Source organism: Hemiscyllium ocellatum, chromosome 16 (assembly GCF_020745735.1).
Source record: "Hemiscyllium ocellatum isolate sHemOce1 chromosome 16, sHemOce1.pat.X.cur, whole genome shotgun sequence".
Classification (NCBI taxonomy): domain Eukaryota; kingdom Metazoa; phylum Chordata; class Chondrichthyes; order Orectolobiformes; family Hemiscylliidae; genus Hemiscyllium; species Hemiscyllium ocellatum.
The window spans coordinates 71,606,923-71,624,514 of NC_083416.1; the positions used below are offsets into that span (position 1 = coordinate 71,606,923).

Sequence of the window (17,592 nt, forward strand, 5' to 3'; positions counted from 1 at the left end):
TTTGCCCCTGCCCTATGCTTTTTATTCCTTGATGACATATCAATATTCCTTGCAATAGGATTGCTAATATTGTTGTGAAAATCTGGGTGTACTGTACCTTTAAGAGAGTTAAAAGCTAACAGCACCAAGTGTTCTGAATAAGGTAAAAATGTAACACTTGGTTGAAAGTCAGGGTAGCTGGTTGCCTGGAAATGACAAAACAGATTCAAATTAGGCCAATCAGTTTAAATTCTGCTCCCCAAATTACCAAATTCCAATTAAGTTTGAATTATGAATATTGACTATCGTAAATGACAATGACACAATACAATGCTTTGTGGGGGGTATCAGTCCGGGGAAAATTAAATAGTTGAGAGGAGATCTGCCAAGTCAATGACATCTGCAGACTGCCTGGAGAATAGCTCTCTGAATCAATCAGTGACCTGTGAAACAGAAAACTCTCAGAAGACGAACAGAAAACCAAGGAAGAGAAGATTCAACATCTGACTGTTTTTAAAAACTTGAATGTTTGGTAAATCTTAATTGGGCGGTTTTATCGGACTAATATTATAAAAGGGGAAGGTCAAATATAGGTTAGAGGAAGGAGTTTAAATACCTGTTAGTTAATTATTTTCTGCTATAAATACAGTTGTTCTTTATTTGTGCTTTAAATGGTTCTTGGACTCTCAAATTTTCACAGATTGCTGTGGGAGATAAATATTTTCTGTGTTGCTGTTTTAAATTAAGCAGTATATTCTCAAAACCATCAGACTTAAAATTAACAGGCTTTTAGTATCTAAGTATCTGGTTCATACTGACTGACAAATTCAAAAGCCTGTTGCTTGATAAAAACTGCTGCTTGACCTGCTCACTGTACGGCCTTTTGATACAAATGTTTCAATTCAGGTGCTCTTTATGTACTTGCAAACTCTCAAGTTGCTGCTCACAGGCGTCCATTTTAAATCTCGAAGCACAGATAAAGCACATGATCTTTTAAAAGGAGCACGCAAAGCCTTAACCCCTAGTACTTTGCAAACACAAATTCCTAACTTCTGACCTCCTAATCCACAAATACTCCACCCAATTTCACAACAAGGGCAATGAGAGATTGGCATTAAATGCGGGCACATTCCAGCTCATTGACACCAGGCCACGCTCCACAAGCTACAAACTGGACAGTTCTGGTTTCAAATGGATTGAATGGGATCCAGAAGCTCCCACATGCTGCAGCTGTGACACATGTCCTGAAGTATATTTTTTCTCAGTTAATATATCTTTCTTAACTAAATTGTAGTTCCTCCCTTCCCATAACTGCTGCACTCATCAAACTTCCAGCTCAAAGTTTTCCTACTCAAGCAGCACTCAGACAAATATATTTTTAATATCAAAAACAAAAATGATGTAGTTAGAGATTGATAGAGGCAGGTGATCAGAGATGGCCTTTCCTGATTGATTTCATGGGAATAGGGATGTTTTATGAAATGACATTAAGACATAGTTGGGAAATATGAACTGGAGAATTTAAATGAGAGGGGTGAAGATAAAGTGCAAAATGGATGAAATGATCCCAGAACATGCTGAGTTCTGACAGATGTTGAAGTTCCCCAAGGATAAGAAATCATTTGGTGCAAAGTTGAGTGAGGAAAGCAGTAAATACATTGCAGTGAGAACAATTTGATTAGTGTGCAGTAGAGAATGAGGATGACGGGGGAGAGGGGAGGGGGATGGAACAAAGTGGGATATGCAACTGAGAAAATGTATATGAGGAGAAAGGAGACAGATCAAGTCACAAAATCGTGTTGGAATCTGCAACTCAATGGACTAAATGGCCATATTTGGGGCCATAAATGATTCAGAATCAGGGAATCATAAAGTGTAGAAGAGGACCTTTGGTCCATTGGGTCTGCACCAACAGAAACTAACTCTAAACTACACTAGTTCCACTGTCCACACTTGGTCCAGAGCCTTGAATGTTGTGACATTTTTGAAATGTCTCCATAACATAAAAATCAGAAAGGTTTTGGAAAGGACTCTCTAGCCAAATGGAAATAAAATATATTGTCTACTCTTAGCCGGGTTCCCGTGAAGACCATGTTGTTGATCCAATTATCTACAATAAGCACAGCGATGAAAGGCTTATTTCCACAAGTGCACGGACACTGTTGAGGGAGATCTGTTTCATGGTGGTGGGAGCTGAGACACTTGGAGATTATATATGATCAACAGTGGACCAGTGAGTGGAACATATAGAGCACGAGATGTATTAGGCAGGATATTCAAAGGGAGAGCAGGATGGGACTTCTTGTGTTTTTCTTCATAATGAGGCAATGTGAATGTATCAAGGAAACCGCCAGATAATGCCAAGGATGCAGAGAAGGAAATCTAACCCTAACCCTAACCCTAACCTACCAGATCATAAACTCAGGGTAATGGTAGGAAAGCAAAAGGGTCAAAGGGTATGAAGGGTTGGGGGGCGAATTGGGAAAATACAGCACATAAAGTTTGAGAATTGAAATAAGGCAAGGCAATAGGAGAGAGTTGTCTAAAAGAGGTAAAGACTTTGAAATTTTTTGGAAAAAGAGAAAACATGATGCTTGAAAAGAATGCATTTTTTTTAGCTTCATCTGTTAAACAGTTTTTTACAGAAAAGATGGTATCTATTCTGTGAGGTCTCATTCTGTTTGTGTGAGCAGGACAGAGAAAAGGTCAAATTGGTCTTTCTCGCACTCCATATGGTTCATGAAATATTTAAGAAAATTTCAACACATTGACAACAAAACAAATGATAATGATCATTCTATGGTCAGACTGAGTCACTGCAACTTCTTCTGCTCAAACACTGGCCTAGTCTTCAGATATCCTTTCCACAGCCTTTGTTATGATGCTTAATAACTATTGAAAAAATTCCTGGATTATTTTGTCCAAAATCAGAGCCATCTCTGTCTGTTTTACAATATCTCTGCTTTGTTACACATGGTTTTGTGACACAGTGAATTGAAGAGTAGGTTAAGCTCTCAAGGTTTACAACGGTAAGCTGTTTCAAACGTTAGCTTCATGAACAAATTTACCATCTCATGTAGATTATCAGCTTTCACTCCAAATTTTGATGGAACAGAAACTACAAACATTTAACACTCTCTGTCAAATGTTCATCCACTTTCCAAATGCACATTGTTGTAATAAATGACTAATTAACCAATTTGTCTTCCAGACAGTGAGGTGTTATCTCAGGGAAAGTTTCTGACAAACTGCACCATTGTAGAGGCTTATACACAAGATATAAAGGATGGGTTACTACTGCCATTAAGAGCAATAAATGGGAACAATATTTCCTTTGGATTCTATTTGTTAAGAACAAGCCCTGAGTCACTTACCATGGAGTTCCATATAGTACGGGACTGAAACCTGAGGCATGTTTTGATGAAACAAAACACATGTCCACTTCCCACTGCCTCTGTCACCTTTCCCAACAATCAGTCTCAATGATTTATCTTCTTTATTCCTCACAGTAAATGCCTTTTCTTCAACAATATTACCATTGCTATTGACCCAAACAAGTCTCATTGATTCAGTGACATCAGAGACAGAGCAGATCAGGGTAACGGAGTCTCCCACAGTTTCGACATCAGAAGGCTCTACTGTGACTGTGTAAACAAGAAAATAGTTTAGCGTTTAAACAATTGCTTGATCATTGAAAACATCATCAACATTCTGTTCCCTACCTTTAACTGTGATTAATGTAATGGTCACTATTGTATTTGATTGCATTGAACATGTGTAAACTCCTGCATCTTCAAACAGGACTGGGACAATCCTCACATTGAAATTCTTGCCATCAAACCTTGTCGTTGTGGGGACTAGTCGATTCCCAAAGTGAATTCTGTTTATATTGAGGGATTGAGATCTTGAAGCAAATGTTATGATTTTCTCCTCATGTTGAGCATCTGACCTCCAGCTCCAAACAGCAGTATCATAATAATAATAAGAAGAAGAATAACAAATCAGGTTGAGTTCACTGCGATCTGTGCCTGAGCGATAAAGAGTGTAGCTCTGTTGATGTAAATCTATGAGAGAGACAGAGAATCACATGCTGGAACTTTATGCTTGAGCAAGGACAGGGAAAAGGCAAAATAGCAAAAGACTATTGTTGCATTAAATTATTTTCATGTTGATCTTTAAAACATTGCGTTATCAGTTTTTCAAAACAATGAACTATTTAAACTTTAGTTGAGATCAATATGTAGAAAGGTAGACTTTGTCGAAAATCATGAATTTTTTTTTCATTTTAATATGTTTCCTTTTGATGATATAAAGATTTAAGAAGCATCCTGATGGATAAGTTAATAGGAAAAGAACAGAAGGATTCAGACTGAGTGGAGGCAAAAGGTTTTTAACTTAAAAAGATAGTTGTCAGTGTAGTCTTGGTACATTAAAGGGCCTGTCCCTGTGCTGTATGGTTCTTTGTTCTTTGTTCTGAGACATCCAATTCCCAATATTCTGACACTGAGCAACAACATGTAATCCTGCTGCAAGTGATCGCTTCAATTTAACTGCAATTTGAGGTTATTGAAAAGGGCAATGGGATATTCTAGTCTCAGAAATGGTGAGAGGAATATGAGACAGGGTGCACTTAATTGAGCAGTAGGTAAAATGACCAGATTTTCGGCATTGAGATAAACTCCAGTGATGAAGTTCTCGCTCCACGGGTGGTGGGTTGACCATCTCATCTGTAGGTATCGAGGTGTTTATTCGCATTTGATTCAAAGCACAACCACACATTGCAGCCTGGAGCCCGTCCTATAACATTACCCTCCATTGGATACACACCAACCTTCCCCTCAATTGCTTGATGCTTCTAACCATGCCCTCCCGCTGCTGGACACTCTAAACCCTACTCTCCTCTGCCTGCTACCACAAACCTGCTCTCCCCAGCCTACACACCCAATCCTCTCCTCTGATTGTTGTGTTCAACTTTTCCCATCCTCTGACAGTTTCCCACATCCTAGATCTAGCAGACAAAATCCCCTTCCAGCCTCAACGAAAGGCTAAACCCCTATTCTGCCTCAAGTTAGATCTTGGAAAACTCAACCCTCCACACATTCCATCTCTCACCCCCTCAGCCTGCAACCCCAGGATCTCAGCTGTCAGCTCTTGGCCTCACAGAAAACGCTCCTTTGGCATTTTCCTCACTGCCTGTACTGAATGTCCTCACTGCTCACCATGCCTCAAATCACAGACTGTTTCTCACTTACATTGGCTGCTGATAGACTCACTACTAAACTGATCAGTAAAGAAGGGGAAAAAACAACTCAGGTGTGATTGTAGAAGCAGCAGTTTACCATTTCTCTCCATTCCATGTACAGGAGGTGGGGGTGGGGAACCTTTCTCTGATTGTTGAAAAATCTTTTAAGGTACTCCCTCTTGGGCAATTTGAAGCCTCTACGTACTTTGACTTTGACAAGGGACTGTCCTCCAGCCCGTCCATTGGTTCATGGTTTGCCGACAGTCTAGGTTTGGGAAGGTTATGTCCAGGGCAATGTCTAGTCTGAAACCAACTCATGTCAGGTGGTGTAGGATAACATGGAGGAAATAGTTACTGGGAGAGTGTTGTAGGCTGGGATTTGCAAGTTGTAGTTTGGAACCATGTGGGCTTTTGAGATCAGGGAGCAGTTTGCCTTGATCAGGGGAAGATTCAGGCTCAGCATGGGGTTTTTGACACATTGACAGAGAGGGGTCTGGCCAGTTTGTGGACATCAGCTGTGACAAAGATGGGTTCCAGAATAAAGGGGTGAAGAATGAAGGATTACAGCAACATAGTGAGGAAGGAAGTGAATTGAGGAAATCGGGCGGTTGGAAGCAGGAGGTACTCAATTAGCCCAAAGAACTACCTCAATCTCTCCATGTGATCTTCTAATGAACTTCACAATTCTCTATCAAGTTGAAAAGAGCTACATCCAAAGTAGGAGGGTATTTTGTTTTGGAGGGACAGAATTACAATGTGCATTTTTCTGCCAATGGAAGGGGTCCCCAACAGTCAGGAGCCCAATACCTGTACAGCCATGTGCAGCTATCCTCAGTTGTTACATTGCCAGTGCAACAACAGCCTTTAATCCATCATACTCCCACAAGATCAGATGGACTCATGCCTTCAAAATACAGTGTGTCCTGATTGCAAGCTCATGCTGTCACAGATACAGAGGACTCAATGCAGTAATGGAGGCAAATATATCAAGTAACTGCTCCCTTCTTATAAAACAATTGTCACAAAGAGTGCATTCTGGCTGGATAGCTGAAGGAGAAGGAGCGATAAGAGACGAGGGTTAAGAGGGAAAGATGTGGGCAGGTGATAGCTGAGTGGTAATATCAATAGACTATCAGTATTGACACTAAAATAATGAACCAGATTCAATTCCCATCATGGCAAATGGTGAAATTTGAATTCAAATAAAATCAGGAATTACAAATGCAATGATGACCATGAGACCAATGATGTGTACTTGGAGTAGGGAAGGTGGACAGAGGGATGTGGCAGAAGCTGTGGGTGGGGTTTTGGATGAAAAAGAGGATAAATGCTCAATGTAGTATTTTGGAGTAGACAGTAAGCATTTATAATGGAGGCTGGTTAGCTCAGCTGGCTGACCAGCTGATATACATTGCACAGGGATGCAAACAGAGAAGGTGCAGTTCCTGCATTTGCTGAGGTTGCCAAAAGTCTCCATCTTCTCAATTCAACCCCACATTTTAAGCATGGTGACCCTCAGGTTAAACAGTTGCCAGTCATCCCTGTCTAACGAGTAAGTAGGATTATGCTACTTCACCTTCACCTGCATTTGGGTGAAATAAAGAAGAAATAGAGATGACTGAATATGCCGGCATTTGACCAGCTGCAGACAAATAATGATGGGAACAAGGTACTTGTTTATGCTTCCTATTCCCTATCACCTTATCCACACTGAAATTGTGAAAAAAAGTGAGCTAGTTCAGAAACCAAAACATTTGATTTTCACTAATTAAATCTATAATATAAAGTATAAATAGCAAATGTGTTTCAAAGAAAGACAGAAATACAATATGATGAATCAGTGAGACATGTAGTTGGGTGTTTGCTGCAAGTTTGGGTTCTTGGAGTTCTCAGTTGAAGGTACAGCTTCACGTGTTCACATTACATGTAACGGTTTTATAACAGTGATCCTTTAATATTCACAATGAGGAAACAGCACTTACATTCATCAACATAAAAGTCTTGATTCACTTCGAGAACCATGAATCCATTTTCCTGTACTTCACACACATACAGCTTCTCATCCTCCACGGTAACATGTTTGACCATCAGATAGACTGTGTTATTCACTCGTATCTGATCGGTTTTCCCATCTCTCTGCTGAGATAAATCTCTCCGTTTCCATTGGAGACAGACTGTATCTGAGAGTTTGGAGATGGTACAGCTGAGGGTAACATCGCTGCCCACCCTGGGGTAAGGGTACTTGGCATTTGATTCAACTATGGAAAACACATCAGGAATGATTAGTGTAATCAGTGCCAGATACAATCCAATGACGAGCACCTCACTGACTTGTTAATGTGCCCTTCCTGAGCATTTGATTCTTTCCATGCAAACAAGTAAAAACAAATTACATACAGACCATCTTATCAGGGTAATAAGAAAAACAACCTGAGTCCTGCTCCAACAGTGAGACAGAGAGCAGAGGTAATATACTTTAGCCATGAACTCATTGGAGGATATTGGGTCAGGGTAAGTTTCCTTTGGATGGCAGTTGGGGATATCGAGACTACCATTGATAGTGAAGGATGAGGTTGTGATTGAAAGGTAACATCACATCATCAGACATTGAGAAGGCTCCCATTCTATTCTGTGCTGAACACACAAGTTTCCACAGCTGCTGGGTACCTGCACAATAATCCACATCATGGTCATCACAGCCCCACTGGCAACTTCAATCAGTGGCCTCAAAAGATGTTCCTGAGTTTAGTTCCAAGTATTTGCCTCCAGGACGAATGGCCCTTCAGGAAATGCTTGTTCTAATACTGCTCTCTCTCACATGCAGTTCCACTTGACAAATGGCCAGTAATGATCAGATCTTCAAAATGTTCTTTGTAAACAGTAGCATCCATTAGCTCCCAACTTCCAAACACCCTCTACCTCAACCCTGTGAGCCGTGTGAAACTCTGGGACAGGGCTCTGATCACTGACCCTGGTGTGTGAAGTCTGACCTGGATAAGGCAGTGTTAGATCATTGATCTGAGAGAGAAGGTCCAATTCACTTCAATGTAACAACAACTAAAGTAAGGACATACTGAATGTATTATTCTCATCTGGAGGACAAGTATGGAGCCATGCACAGAATTGAATATTATTTCAGCTTGGGGTAGATCACAAAGTTATGTAGATGTCAGCTCATTACATATGTGAGGAGTTTGCAAATCTTGTGAGAGGGTGTTTGCACACTTGATGTCCCTCCCACTGCAGGATCAGTGCATCACTGTTAAACTGGGTTTGGAGAGACTCTCATTCCCTGAAAGGTAGGGATTAGGGAGGATCTCGGAGTGGATCACGCTAATAAAGTACTGACCCAATCAGGCTATCTCCCCCGGGACAGTCAGACATTCACCCTTGACCAGTGAGTGCAAATGTGTTAGGGTAAGAGGGCGTGAATGAAACTTGTGAAGGGGATTCCACTGAATGTGCAATGGGGTCAGGGAGCAACAGTGAGAGCGACAGAGTATGGGCCGTGGTTGGAGGTGGAGGCTGGAGCAGAGTTTAAGTATGAGGAGCAGAGAGAAGATGGTGGGACTTACCTTGGCTGAGCAGAGAGGGGTAATTGACCTTCTTGTGGCACTGCTGGCTATTCTTGACTGTGGATACAGCACGGTTCTGGGTAGCAACCTCAACCATACTGCCAGGCTCTGATACCATGACCTCCTCAGCAGGTTCGCCAGGAAAAGGACATGTCTCCTCTGGACATCCCCATCTCCTGGATCTCCATATCCCCATCAGAGAACCGTGGCACCATTTCCCCCTTCACTAGCAGCTTTGGAATGACTTTCCATCAATGGGCAGGGCAGATTCGGAATGCCAAAACCTGTCTGGGTGCACAGTGGCATTTCAAATGTGGCATAGTGGCAATGTATGCAGGCATGTGGCAGATATCTAGTGAGTGGTGATATCTTTCAGAAAGGGCAGCTGATAGGTGTGGATTAGAATCAGGAGGGAGGGGTGTCTCGTAGTGCAGGTGAGGTACTTACTTTGATGAGTTGAGTAAGATACAGCAAAAAATTACACACAACCTGAAAGTGAAAAAACCTCCACACAAATCGATAAATCTGCCACTGAGCCAAACAAAAATAAGATTCAGCCCCAGGCCCTTTTGGGTATTTAAAGGAACCTACACAGTGACATCTTTTGGATTGGTTTCATGTGACAGTTTCTCACTGAACTGTCAGAACAGACTTTTGTTGATTTTCAGACCTTCCAAAAACCTGTTAGTGAGCGAGTCCATTCTTTTGCTCTCCCTCTGAGAGCGAAAACAAACATCATTCAAGTACTCAGAGAGGCAGAAAGACTTGTTAAAATGTGAAGCTGGATAAGGCACAGCAGGTAAAGCAGCATTTGAGGAGCAGGAGAGGCAATGATTCAGTTCAGGACCCTACATCAGGACCTGAAACATTGTCTCTCCTGCTCCTCCAATGCTGCTTGACTTGCTGTGTTTTTTCCAGCTCCACACTTTATCGACTCTGACTATCCAGCATCTGTAGTCCTCACTATCTCCAAGAAAGAGCTGGGAATGCAAGCCAAGACTTGATTCCAACTGAATGGCTGCTGAATTAAACATCACCAACGTTCACTACAGCAGGATACCATCCCAAAAAAACAAACTAGAATGTGAGTAGATCATCTCATATTCGCTTTGTAGTTTTGGCATTGATCCACAAAGTTTGTGTCTTTTTAACTGATGAATATCATCCATGATATTCTTTTACAATCTTTCTCTTGTCTATTCTGTGAACCCAATTTGTCTGGATTTAAATTGGGCAGATTTTTCATTTGCATCTTTGTAATTATCAATCTCTTCTTGCCATTGTAAGTTTGTTAAAGTAAATCAGATGTTGCTTCCTTGTTCATTCAGGAAACCTGGTGTGAATTTCTCTTATTTTAGATAAGACTAAAGGAGATGGCCTTGTGGGATTATTGCTAGATTATTAATCCAGTGACCCAGGTAATGTCCTGGGGATCCAGGTTTGAATCCTACCATGGCAGATAGTGAAATTTGAATTCAATAACATCTGGAATTAAGATTAGATTACTTACAGTGTGAAAACAGGCCCTTCAGCCCTACAAGTCCACACCAACCCACCGAAGTACAACCCACCCATACCCCTACATTTACCCCACGGGCAATTTAGTGTGGCCAATTCACCTGACCTGCACATCTTTGGACTGTGGGAGGAAACCCACGCAGACACGGGGAGAATGTGCAAACACCACACAGTCTGTCGCCTGAGTCGGGAATTGAACCCGGGCCTCAGGTGCTGTGAGGCAGCAATGATAACCACTGTGCCACCATAGGCCCACATGATGATTGCGAAAATGTTATTGATTCCAGGGAAACCCATCTTGTTCACTCATGCCCTTTTTGGAAGCAATCCTGACATTCTTATCTGGTCTTGAGTATTTAAAATTTGAACTTAGGCTGTTGTCAGAAGCAACAAATATATGGAGGTTTTAATTAACCACAGAATGTTTTTTCAATTTAAAATAACACAACAATATGACTTAAAGTTATAATTTGACAGTGTGAACCTGTACTGCTGCTTTGTTGAATTAGTTGAAATAGAAGATAAAGCAAACAATGGAGTTTTCATAAAATGAATTCTGACACAATAATTGACCATTCGAACTAACCTTGAACTGCTACCATGACATGACGATTTATGTGAAACAAGAACCTTTTTCCAGGAAATATCATTGGATTAGTCTGTTGCCAATCATGTCACCATAATACGGTTGATTGGACTTTTCTTGTAATTAAGACCCCTTTCCCAGGGAATATCATTAGATTATTCTGCTCTCAATCATGTCACCTTATTATACTTGATTGTCTTTTCTTGTAATTAAGACTGTACTGTCTCTCAAAAAAATAAAATGTTTATTGTTCAATTGTAATTGTGCAATTTTGCCACTGAACACAGAAGCTTCAGCCTTCGTGTGCTGAACAGCATTGTGTCAGGATGCCTTACTTTATTAAACTAATGACGTTGCTTCATTATGACTGCATTCAGTTGATTCCTTTGACCAGTCTTGAACCAAGAGGCCCCTTCAAGGGGTCCATATCTTCAGTCTGACCTATGTGTGACTCCAGACCTAAAGCAATATGGTTGACTTCTAACAGCCCTCTAGGTAATTAGGGTTGAACAACAAATGCCAGTGACACACATTCCATGAATGAACAAAAGTAGGGAAATGGTCACAGACCAATGGGAAACATCTTTATGATTAATTTGGTCATCTTTCACAATTGTGATGATCATAATATTGACTTCCAACTTGACTTCCAGTGCACTCTTCCCATCAGCTTGTGGCACTGTAACTGTAGCTGCCTTCTTAAAAATTGAATCTTTAAAAGAAGAGACTTAGGTCAATCACATCATGAAATAGAAGGTGGCCAGTAAGATGACCCACCAGCCAAACCTAAGATCTATCAGTGCTGAGCCATACCACCGAGATCACATTGACTGCAATTGTTTAAGAAGGCAGTTCACTACCACCTTCCCAAGAGCAACTAGGGTTGGGCAAGAAATATTAACCCATCTCCTACACTTACATTAAACATTTAGTCGTTGATGGGAACAGGAGGACAAAATAGATTTCAGGATTACAGCAGGACTGAAAGCAAACATGACAGCTGGAGCAAGACAGGGAATAGGGTGGAACGGGAGCAATGACAGAGTTCCCGATTTTTCAATGATTTCAACACTGTTAGGGGAAATGGCAATAAAGGAATGCCACATCATCTTGTGGATGTGCAAATCACAGAACAGAAACCTATACAACAGTGCCACAGTGAAAATTACCAGAAGTAACTGGTTAGTGTTTTAAAAAAAATCAATACATGCTACAGAGACTGTGACCCATGTACAAACTCACTGTTATATAGATTGATCCAGTTGTTCTAATGTTGAAATTGTCAAGATAGTTTTGCTCATTTTGACGATTTCAAAAGGAACAATGAAGAGAATATATCCCCCTGTGTTTCAGTGAGAAATGCTCTTTGTGCACTGCATGACTAAAACTTATGCAATCCCATCTGAACATATCCAATTGTTTACAATCAGTTTATTGAATCTTTCCAAATGATATTTCACTCACCTTTGATCCCAAAAATGTTGTACCTTTTCAGGATGACTTCATTCGGCCGTGTCTGAAACAGGGTGTACAATCCCGCAAAGTCGAATTTGGGCTCTCTAAGACTCAGATCAAGGGAATGATGATCACAGGACAGTGACCTGTGCCAGTTATTGTTTCTATAGTATTCACTCCGTTTTGCACACCATGACCTCGTCCTTGTTTTCTGAAAATTAACCAGCTGCTGTTTTTCTTGCCCTGAGTGTGGTTCCCATTCCCAGACAAAAGTACCCTCTCCAGGATTGTCTGGCCCTTTTAATGAAATATCACCATGTCCATCTTCAAAATACTTATAAATCAAATTTCCTGTTAGAAAGAGGAATCATAATAGCATTTTAAACCATGGTAGTATTTTAATATCAAATCATAATGCTTTCATCTAATTTATGTCACTATTAATATCATTAATTTAGTTGACTGGAGATAAATTTGTACCAGATGCATCTACAACAGGTTTCCAATCTGTTTTCCCTGGAATAGTGTTTCTGAGTTGGGAGGAGCACAGGCATTTCCTGGGTGCACTCTCCCCCAGTCGAGAATGCAACAGAGACAAATCCACTCTGAAAACTCACCCCCAGTGAATCATCTTCAGAAGCAAGTCCTTTTTTGTGAAAGTTGACAATCCATTTCAATGCATTCAGAAGCTTCCTGTTTGCCATGGGTGACCCCAGGCACACCTTAAGTCTGAAGTTTACTATGATCATTTACCGGACACATTCAAATCATCATCTACAAATATTTGAAGGAGAACTGCAAAATAAAGGTCTGGATGGAATGGGGAGATACTGCCAGGGGAAGAGTGATTGCATTGGAGCTGGGACTTTGATAAACACAGGGAAAAAAATGGCCTCCTCTCCCTCAAGCTCATCAAGAATGGGAGCCTGGGATCAAAGGCTCTGATGATGAGAGGTTGAGGCATGGGGCAAGGTCTGGGTCTGGATGATAATGATCTCAGATATTCTCTATTATTTAGTTCCCTGCACACTCAGAATGTTTTCTAAAGCAGTCAGGTGATTTATTTTTTTTCTAAAATAATAATCAAGGTCAGAGAATCCTTAAGGATCAATGACCTAAATCCATTTTTCTTCAGAGTAAAGGGATAATACTGTTGGGTTTATTATAGATAGTATCGGACACGAAAGACCATTTGCTTTGATTTCTGTTCATAGAACATATGACATAGAACAATACAATGCAGAATAGGTCCTTCGGCCCTCGATGTTGCACCCACCTATGAACTGTTCTCAGATCGTCCCCCTACACTATCCCAAAATCATCCATGTACTTATCTAAGGATTGTTTAAGTCTCCCTAATGTGGCTGAGATGACTACCTTAACAGGTAGGGCATTCCAAACTCTTACCACTCTCTGCGTAAACAACTTGCATCAGACATCTACCATAAATCTATCACCCATCAATTTGTAGTTATGACCTCTCGTACAAACTGACATCATCCTCCTAGGAAAAAGTCTTTCACTGTCTACCCTATACAATCCTCTGATCATCTTGTATGTCTCTATCAAATCCCCTCTTAGCCTTCTTCTTTCCAATGAGAACAGACCCAAATCTCTCAGCCTTTCCTCAAAAAGACAATCCCTCCAGACCAGGCAACATCCTGGTAAATCTCCTCTGCACCGTTTCCAATGCTTCTACATCTTTTCTGGAATGGAACGATCAGAACTATTCACAATATTCCAAATGTGGCTGCACCAGTGTTTTGCATAGTTGCAGCATGATATTGCGGCTCCAGAACTCAATCCCTCTACCAATGAAACCGAATACACCGTATGCCTTCTTCACAGTACTATCCACCTGGGTGGCAACTTTCAGGGATCTATGCACATGGACTCTAAGATCTCTCTGCACATCCACCTACCAAGAATCTTTCCATTGACCAAGTATTCTGCCTTCCTATTATTCTTCCCAAAGTGCATCACCTCACATTTAGCTACATTGAACTCCATTTGCCACCTCTCAGCCCAATTCTGCAGTTTATCCGAGTCCACCTGCATCTTGTAACATTCTTCCAAATTGTCCACTACTCCACCAACTTTCGTGTTGTCTGCAAATTTACTAATCCATCCACCTATGCCTGCGTCTAAGTCATTTATAAAGATGACAAAACAGCAGTGGTCCCAAAACACATCCTTGTGGCACACCACTAGTAACTGGACTCCAGACTGAATATATTCTGTCCAACAGTTTCTTATCCAAACTGCTACATCACCCTCAATTCCATGCGTCTGCATTTTCTCCATCAGCCTACCATGTGGAACCTTATTAAAGGGTTTACTGAAGTCTAACTATACCACATCAACTGCCCTACTCTCATCTACATGCTTGGTCACCTTCTCAAAATATTCAATGAGGTTTGTGAGACATGATCTGCCCTTGGCGAAACCATGTTGACTATCTGAAATCAAATTGTAGCTTGCTAGATGATTATAAATCTTATCTCTCATAATCCTTTCCAAAACCTTTCCTACAACAGAAGTAAGGCTCACTGGGTCATTACCTGGGTCATCTCTACTGCCCTTCTTGAACAAGGGCACATTTGCAATCTTCCAGTCCTCTGGTACTAAACCTGTACACAACGACGACATAAATATCAAAGCCAAACTCTCTGCTATCTCCTCCCTAGCTTCCCAGAGGATCCTCGGATAAATCCCATCCAGCCCAGGGGACTTGTCTACTTCCACTCCTTCTAGAATTGGTAACACCCTTGGAAAAAATGTCAAAACAACAGCAGTTTAAAAGGGAGAAGAGCAGACAAAGGAAGCACATGGTGAGGACAGTGCAGGGGAGGGAGAGAGAGAGAGAGAGAGGAAGAACCTGTACAGTTCCCACCTTTGCTGTTTGAATTCGTGTCTCGCTGGACATCAGAGTGCAACTGGGAAAATTAAAACAGTGAAATTCACAACTAATCTTGGAGGAACTGTTGGGCGAAGTTCACAGCACAGAATCAGTTAAGTACATTGTTGTTTTAAGTGTGCCCAAGATAAAGGCTGCAGTAGTGAGTATAGTGGATTCTTTCTTGATTATATGTTTTTGCAGATAAGTCTATTGATTAAACTTAAAATATAAGCCATAGCTATTAATTTAACCTGGGGCAGTGTTTGTAGAGGAATAAGACGGTGTTATTTTCTGGGTCTGTAGATTGTGAAGGAGCAAAAATGGCCTTTGCAGTGATATATACTTCTTGTCAGATGTTGGAGTTTAAAGAGAGTTTAAGGGTTATTGTGGATTATATCTGCCATAAATGCTGTTGGATGCGAATCTTATCAGATCGAGTGGATCGATTGGAGAGACAGAAGCGATGAGGAATTTGCAACAGCAACAGTATGTGATGGATGGCAGTTATAGGAAGGGGGGAAACCCTTCCTATAGATGGGTTAACTCCAGGAATGGTAAGAGAGGTAGGCTGCTAGTGCAGGAGCCTTTTGTGAATATACCCATTTCAAACAGGTATGCTGTTTTGGAAAATGAAGGGGGTGATGGATTCTCAGGGGATCGTAGCATGAACAGCCAAGTTTCTGGTATTGAGACTGGCTGTAATGCAATGAGGGGTACATCATCTTCCAAGAGATCAATTGTGTTCGGGGATTCTGTAGTCAGAGGTACAGACAGACGTTTCTGTGGCCAGCAGAGAAAAAGCAGAATGGTGTGTTGTTTCCCTGGTGCCCGGATCAAGGATGTCTCAGAGAGGGTGCAGAATGTTCTCACAGGGAAGAGGGGCTAGCAGGAGGTCATTGTCCACATTGGAAACAACAACAATGGAAGGGAAAAGGGTGAGATTCTGAAAGGAGATTACAGAGAGTTAGGCAGAAATTTAAAAAGGAGGTACTCAAGGGTAGTAATATCTGGATTACTCCCTGTGCTACAAGCTTGTGAAGGCAGGAATAGGAGGATAGAGCAGGTGAATGCATGGCTGAGGAGCTGGTATATAGGAAAAGGATTCACGTTTTTGGATCATTGGAATCTCTTTTGGGGTAGAAGTGACCTGTACAAGAAGGACAGATTGCACCTCAATGGGAAGTGGACTAATAGACTGGCATGGAAATTTGCTAGAACTGCTTGGGAGGATTTAAACTCATAAGGTGAGGGGGGCGGGGGGAGTGGGAGATGTACAGCTGAGAACAGAAGTGAGTCAAAGAGTCAGGGCAGGCAGGGACAAGGTAGGACTAATAAATTAAACTGCATTTATTTCAATGCAATGGGCCTAACAGGGAAGGCAGGTGAACTCAGGGCAGGGTTAGGAACATGGGACTGGGATATCATAGCAATTACGGAAGCAAGGCTCAGGGATGGGCAAGACTGGCAGCTTAATGTTCCAGGATACAAATGCAAGAGAGGAGGGGGAGTGGCATTTTTGATGAGGGATAGCATTACAGCTGTGCTGAGGGAGGATATTCCTGGAAAGACATCCAGGGAAGTTATTTGGGTGGAACTGAGAAATAAGAAAGGGATGATCACCTTATTGGGATTGTAATATAGACCACCGAATAATCAGAGGGAAATTGAGAAACAAACTTGTAAGGAGAACTCAGCTATCTGTAAAAATAATAGAGTAGTTATGGTAGGGGATTTTAACTTTCCAAACTTTCCAAATCCGACTGGGACTGCCATAGTGTTAAAGGTTTAGATGGAGAGGAATTTCTTAAGTGTGTACAAGACAATTTTCTGATTCAGTATGTGGATGTATCTACTAGAGAAGGTGCAAAGCTTGACCTACTCTTGGGAAATAAGGCAGGGCAAGTGACTGAGGTGTCAGTGGGGGAGCACTTGGGGCCAGAGACCATAATTCTATTCGTGTTAAAATAGTGGAAAAGGATAGACAATATCTAAAAGTTGAAGTTCTAACTTGGAGAAAGGCCAATTTTGACGGTATTAGGCAAGAACTTTCGAAAGATGATTGGAGGCAGATGTTCGCAGGTAAAGGGACGGCTGGAAAATGGGAAGCCTTCAGAAATGAGATAACAAGAATCCAGAGAAAGTATATTCCTGTCAGGGTGAAAGGGAAGGCTGGTAGGTATAGGGAATGCTGGATGACTAAAGAAATTGAGGGTTTGGTTAAGAAAAAGAAGGAAGCATATGTCAGGTATAGACAGGTATAGATCGAGTGAATGCTTAGAAGAGTATAAAGAAAGTAGGAGTATACTTAAGAGGGAAATCAGGAGAACAAAACGGGGAC

At 41.3% G+C, this 17,592-nt stretch overlaps 1 protein-coding gene across 2 annotated transcripts in view; it reads right to left on the minus strand.

Annotated features, from left to right (window-relative positions):
- LOC132823261 (uncharacterized) overlaps positions 1-17,592 on the minus strand; it is a 67,445-nt gene that overhangs the window by 39,884 nt on the left and 9,969 nt on the right. For both annotated transcript variants that reach the window (XM_060836913.1, XM_060836912.1), the window contains exons 4-7: positions 12,365-12,706; positions 7,204-7,479; positions 3,702-4,043; positions 3,354-3,623 (exon numbers count right to left, since the gene is read on the minus strand). In XM_060836913.1, the coding sequence (XP_060692896.1) occupies positions 3,354-3,623; positions 3,702-4,043; positions 7,204-7,479; positions 12,365-12,706 (1,230 nt within the window). The remainder of the gene's footprint in view (positions 1-3,353; positions 3,624-3,701; positions 4,044-7,203; positions 7,480-12,364; positions 12,707-17,592) is intronic.